This window comes from Quercus suber, unplaced genomic scaffold, assembly GCF_002906115.3.
Source record: "Quercus suber isolate HL8 unplaced genomic scaffold, Cork oak 2.0 scaffold_34, whole genome shotgun sequence".
Classification (NCBI taxonomy): domain Eukaryota; kingdom Viridiplantae; phylum Streptophyta; class Magnoliopsida; order Fagales; family Fagaceae; genus Quercus; species Quercus suber.
The window spans coordinates 273,249-280,255 of NW_027069499.1; the positions used below are offsets into that span (position 1 = coordinate 273,249).

Below are 7,007 nucleotides of genomic sequence, written 5' to 3' on the forward strand. Positions count from 1 at the left end.
TGAGTTTATTTCCATTGCTTCTTTAGTTTATTTGTTAAGTATAGTTTTTTAAAATGTATAACTCTAATTTTATACAATAAACTGTCGAAAATAAACTCGATTAACTAGATAAATTTTCCTGTCTCACTCACTTTTTGGTAGTTGGTAGGAACCACACAGACTGATAGGCAGCACAGCTGCACAAAGAGCCACATATGTATATATATGTCAAATTCTTTCTCAATTATTTGCTTGTGTCTATCTATTTGTTTTTAAAAACAAATAAAAATAATTTTTTATTTTTTAAAATAAGACAAATGTAAAACTTTAAAAAAGTGTGAGTTACCATGTTATACAAATTATTTTATAATTTTTTTTTCAAACCGACTAATGTGGTGGATGGTTAATATAAGTAAAATGGTTATATTAATGGATGGCTCAGATGAGAATCAACAATTTATAATGTTGTTGTAACATAGTTTATGCACTTAGCATTATTCATTATATATCTATCACTTTGCAAACCATTCTCCCCTGCTTTTCTACCTAAATTTCAATCGCTTCCCTTTGGCTTTTTTATTTCCTTCTTCTAGCAACAAGAGACCATGGCTGTCTTCCTGGGACAAGCACTTGCCACTTCCATTATTCAGGTGGCACTTGATAGACTGGCTTCTCATGAGGTCATAGACTACTTCAAGGGAAGGAAACTCAATCAGAAATTGTTACAAAACTTGGAGTTTGTGCTGTTATCTGCTAACTCAGTGCTCATTGATGCAGAGGAGAAGCAATTTACAAACTCAGCTGTGAAAAAATGGCTGGACGAGCTTAAAGATGCTGTTTATGTTGCAGATGACCTTCTGGATGAGATTGCCACTGAAGCCTTACGATCCAAGTCAGAAGCTAAACTTCAAACCCGCACTAAAAAGGTATGGCGCTTTGTCTCTACTTTATTTGACAAAAAGATACAGTCAAAGCTAGAAAACGTTCTAGGTATATTACAAATACTCATAGAACAAAAGAAGGTTCATAATCTGAAAGAGGTTGCCGGTGGATTACCACTACCACCACGACAATTAACAACTTCTTGTCCTGAAGAATATGGTGTGTATGGTAGAGATATTGATAAGGAGGAGATATTTAAGAAGTTTCAATTAGATAATGCAAATGGTGATGAGATATGTGTTGTTCCTATAGTGGGCATGGGCGGGGTTGGTAAATCAACCCTTGCTCGGCTTGTATATAATGACAACCGAGTAAAGGAGAATTTTGATCTCAAAGCATGGGTTTGTGTTTCAGACACATTTGATGGTTTTAGAATAGCAAAAACTATTCTTGAAGAGGTCACTTTGTCTAACTGTGACATTCATAGCTTGAATTTGTTACAAATTAGAATAAGAGAGAGCTTAAAGACAAAGAAGTTTCTTCTTGTTTTAGATGATGTTTGGAATGAGGAATATGTTGCTTGGGATGATTTAGTTACAATGTTTAGATGTGGGGCACAAGAGATCAAAATCATTATTACAACAAGAAGTGAAAAAGTTGCTTCAATTGTTCACCCAATTTCAAGTCATCGTCTAATGCAATTGTCAGAAGAAGATTGTTGGTTGTTATTTGCAAAGCATGCATTTAAAAATGGAAAATCAAGTGAAAATTTAGATATAGAACTAATTGGTAGAGAAATTGTTCGTAAGTGTAAAGGCTTGCCTTTAGCTGCAAAAGCACTTGGGGGTATGTTGCAGTTTAAACAAGACCTAAGAGAATGGAAACAGATTTTGGAGAGTGATATATGGGATCTACCTGAAGGTGAAAGTTATATCCTTCCAGCTCTAAGATTGAGCTACCACTACCTCTCATCACAATTTGAAACAATGCTTTACTTATTGCTCAATCTTTCCAAAGGATTATGAATTTTCAAAGGAGGAGCTAGTCTTGTTGTGGATGGCAGAAGATTTATTGTTAAAACCCAAGGGAAATAAAAGCATGGAAGAAATAGGTGAACAATACTTTGATGAGCTACTATCGAGGGCGTTTTTTCAACGATCAAATAAGGATGAACTATGTTTCATAATGCATGACCTTTTTAATGACTTGGCAAAATTTATATCGGGAGAATTTTTTTTTAGGCTGGATATTGATAATTCGAGTGGAATTACAAAAAAGATTCGTCATTTGTCATATTTTCGAACAAAATTTGATGTTCCTAAGAAATTTGAAACGTTTTATGAAGCCAAGAATTTGAGAACCTTCTTGGGACTAGAATTGCCATTTATGTCAAATTTTCGGTGTAATAATATATCAATGATGGAGATAAATGATTTGTTGTGCACATTTAATTGTTTACGGGCGTTATCATTGTCTCTCTATAGATTAATATCTGTCTTACCTGATTCTGTTGGAAATTTGAAACATCTTCGTTATTTGAATCTTAACGCCACCGATATCAAAGGCTTGCCTGATTCTATGTGTGGTTTGTATAATTTGCAAACCTTGTTATTGAGGAATTGTCATTGCCTCGTAGAGTTGCCAACCAACATGGGAAGACTAGTAAACTTACGTCACCTAGACATAAGAGGGACCCATTTGAAAGGGATGCCAATAGACGTGGGTAAATTAAGAAGTCTCCAAAATTTAAGTGCTTTTTATGTGGGAAAAGAAAAACGTAGTGGGAGTAGCATTAAAGAGTTAGGAGAGCTTCCACGTCTTTTTGGATCATTGTGCATATCAAACTTAGAAAACGTTTATCAAACAAGAGATGCAAAGGAGGTTAATTTGAAGGATAAGAAGGGCTTGTCAGAGTTGGAGTTGAAATGGAGAAGATGTCATGAGAACTATGATTCAAAACATGAAAGAGATGTGCTTGAGCAGTTGTATCCTCATATGAACTTGAAATCTCTCTCTATCATATCTTATTATGGTGCAGAATATCCAAGTTGGTTAGGAGCATGTTCATTCTCTAATATGGTGTCCCTAAAGCTTGACGATTGTAAATATTGTTCCTCCTTGCCTCCACTTGGGCAGCTACCTTCCCTTAAGGAACTCTCAATTGAAGGTTTGAACAGAGTATCATGTGTGGATAGTAAGTTCTACGGGGATGGCTCTTGTGCAACTAATAAGCCATTCAAATCCCTAGAAAAATTAACATTTAGAGGGATGCCAGAGTGGAAGGAATGGTTTATATTTGAAGGTGAAGATGAAGGCGGAGTTTTCCCAACCCTCCAAGAGCTTCGCATTATCCTATGTCCCATGCTTACGGGATATCTGCCCAGTTTACTTCCTTCTTTAAGTGTAATTGAAATTAGAGATTGCCCCCAACTTGTTGCTTCACTTCCTAGTCCTTCGACTCTCCATGAATTGGCGTTGACTAATTGTGATAAGGTGGTGTTGAAGGAATTATCACCTAAGCTGCAAAGTCTCACAGTTGGAGGATGCCATGCGACTCTCCCTGAAGGTGGTCTACCCACTACTTTAAAAACACTCCAAATCAATGGAGTACTTCAGTTGCTTGGGAGCCATTACTATCCATCAATTGAGAGCTTCAAGGCAAATAGAGGTCCTGGTTCACTTTGGTCTTTACCATTAGAGTTTTTCCCAAAACTCAAATCTATCGAAATTTGGGATTCTAATAATTTTGAATCTCTTTCAGCATCAGATAAATCTCTCTTGGATCAAACTTCTCTCACTAAATTGACCATGCATGAGTGCCCTAATTTTGTATCCTTTCCCAGTGGGGGATTGTGCGCCCCAAATTTGACAGAGATTTCTATTTCTTTCTGTAAAAAGTTGAAGTCACTTGCTGAAAGTATGCACACCCTCCTCCCATCTCTTCTATATTTGGAGTTGTGTTACTGTCCAGAACTGGAATCATTTCCTGAAGGGGGTTTGCAGAGTCTTGAAATTGGTAGCTGCGACAAACTCTTTCTCAGACGCATGGAGTGGGGTTTACAGAGTCTTCACTCACTCAGAGAAATTGTAATTCGGTATCACGGCAGAGAAGTGGGTTCCTTTCCAGAGGAGGCGTTGTTGCCCCCTTCTCTTATCCGCCTCACCATTTCATTTCCACATCTGACATCACTCAATGGTAGTGGGTTTGAACACCTTGCCTTGCTTAAACAGTTGGAGATTTGGTCATGCCATAACCTCCAGTGCTTACCAGAAGAGGGCTTTCCCGCCTCCCTTTCTATTCTAGATATTTATGAATGCCCTATGCTAAAAAAGCGGTATCAGAGAAAGAATGTAAAAGAAAGGCGCAAAATTTCTCATATCCCCATCATAAGGATTGAACCATGAAGTCATCACATAAGCTATGAGTCCAGAAGTACTACTGCCCAGGTATTTGTTTCTGCACTAATTTGTACTTTTCTCTGTTTAATTCTGAATTTTGTTTATTCCCACGAACCATCGCAGCCAGTGTTGCAGTTCTCTTTGTTATTTTCGTATTCCAAAAAAAATCATTTTTTAAATGGGAATGACTAGCTAGCCTCTATCAAAATTAAACTTGTATTTGACTTGGGTAGCATAAATTTAAACTTCATACTCATACAACATATTTCTTAAATTTAGTCATATTGCGCATTATTCCAAAGAGTATTTGTCTATTCATTAAGCAGCTTGATACGTCCTATATAAAAATAGCATCATCAATGTTTTCAAATCTTTTGCACAAAATCATTTGGGTTCATATTAATTTTTTTTATGAGAAGCTTGAAAACTATGATAATATAATGGATAAATAATTGGACTGCATTTGGGCAAATTTCAATGGGTAATGGAGAGATTTGCCATTACAAGTGTTTGGTACTTGATAAATTTTGTATATTTATTCTAAATTTTATCAGTTATTTTTTTTTTACTAACCATAATTAAACTTTTGTAAAATGATTCTTATAAAACTTTAGAATATTTTATTACGAATATAAACCAAGGGGGGTGTTAATTTTTTCATACCTCAAGGGAGGTGAGTATTTTTTCCCTTAAGGTTTGGAGTTAAGTGTCATTGCCCCAAACCTTAAAGGAGGGGAGTGTAACTACCCCTAATTTATTTTAATATGTCGTTTATGTTTATAAAGGTATCATAAGGCGTAATCATCATGATTCCATTGTCGTCTTCTTCTTTTTCTTTTTCTTTTTTTGAATTATAGATAAACTTCAAAACATTTAAAATGAGGCTTAGATTTTTTTTAAAATTTTGTTTAATAAATATCAAAGTAAAACTTTGTAGTAATGTAAATATTTTTGGTACACTTATGAAAGAGATGCTGGTAAAAATGTTTTGGATCTTGCTACAGTTAAATTCTTATGAACTAAGAGATTCTCATACAGTTGCCTTTTATATTGCAGTGTCATTTTCTGCTGTCGATAACAAGTGACACACCTACCATCAATTTCATGCCACTGGTAGTTGCTGATCCTTTTGTGTTGTGTATGAACTGTGAAATATGTGAAATGTTTTCAAGTCACTATAAAGTCATTTACTCTCATTCGTGCTGGAGCTGCTTTTGCCTCGTTATACATTCATTGCATTCTTAGTTTGAAGTACAAAGCAGGATTGATTTAACCTAAGGTAGTATAGTTTCTTCATCATACTTATTTGTCGATAAGCTAATTCATATTGTAAGCTTAGAGTATTTTAAGTTATATTATGATTTGACTTGGTAAATATGGCATGCTATTTAATCTCAGGTAAGACACTGGGGCAGTTCAAAGCTAGTGCTGCTTCAATACCTGCTAATAGCAGTTGAAACTCACTCCACGTCTGGACCTCAGACTCTCATTTTGAGTTTTGGGAAGTTTTGGTGAATGGGAAGATGCGAAGTCCTCTCCAAAGGACAGGTTGCTGCCTTTGGTTCTTTGTTCTCTTTTCAAACTTAAGAGAACTCAAAAGGCTCAGCACATGACCACTCTTGTTGAGACAATGGTGCCAGATGCAGAGGAAGAGAATTGATCAAAATCTGGGCTGGTGCTTTTACATGACAAATCAAGTCCAATTGGCACACTCATGTCATTACCAGCAATTATTAATACTAGTCGCTAACCCGTGCGATGCACGGGAAAATTCCAAAAATGAAATATTTATAAAACATCCGAAATAGATTCTTTTTAATAAAAAAAATAAAAAATTCAAAACCGATAGAACTCCAACACTTACACCTATTTATTACATAGTCTAGAAACTATCCTATAGGATATATGTCTACCTATTTCACAGAAAGTATGAATTTGTTTTAACACATGAAATTTCCTTCAAGCTTGGTTCCTGCAACCCAATTGATGCTAGCAACTGTGAGCAAACTTCACATTAAATCTCCGATCCTTAGTTCATGACAGGAGTGTAACACTCAATAGAACGTGGCAGCATCCACAATGTGTTTCCTTGGCAAGGAATTAATTTAATATGGACCATAATAGGAGAACTATGAATATCTTAAAAAATAGTGCTCAAACCTACATAATAGGTAGTTTCGAAAAAAGGCCAATGTCATGTCTAGTTTTGAGATGAGGAGAAACAGGAGCTGCAGTTGTTGGGCTCACTTATTATTTAAGCTTATATTTTTTAGCACATTAAAGTTTAAAATTTATTTTAGGCTAGTAAACAGTTAAAGTTATTTTGGTAATAAGTGGGGTAAGAATAAGTTGTTATCGGGGGAAAAAAAAGAAAAGATAAATGCTATGTCTACAATATTACACTTTTATAACAAATCCCAAGTGTTAGGTTGTTATGTGTGGGTAAAAAAGTAATTTAAGTTGTAGATTCAAATTAGAACTAATAACAACTTACGATATGTGATTTGTTGTGAAAATATTGCGAAAATATTACAAATATAACACTTCAAAAAAAAAAAAGGAGTGTTTTGATAGCAAACAATCTGAACCATATCAAGTAAAATGCAATTGTCCACCGAACTAATGAAAAGTAAAATGAACATATAAATATAGTATATGTATTTTAGTGGGTTATTGATTTGTGGGATGGAGTAACCTAGTAGTGACATGAGACTATGTAATTTTTAAAAAAAAAAAAAAAAAAGCAG

At 35.0% G+C, this 7,007-nt stretch overlaps 1 protein-coding gene across 1 annotated transcript; it reads left to right on the forward strand.

Annotated features, from left to right (window-relative positions):
• The first annotated feature begins 464 nt into the window (after nt 1-464).
• LOC112035508 (putative disease resistance RPP13-like protein 1) lies at nt 465-6,143 on the forward strand. Its single transcript, XM_065770644.1, is given in 3 exon segments — nt 465-1,838; nt 1,840-4,308; nt 5,659-6,143. Coding segments are annotated over 2 exon segments (3,681 nt in total). The 5' UTR covers nt 465-584; the 3' UTR covers nt 4,267-4,308; nt 5,659-6,143.
• Nucleotides 6,144-7,007: the final 864 nt, after the last annotated feature.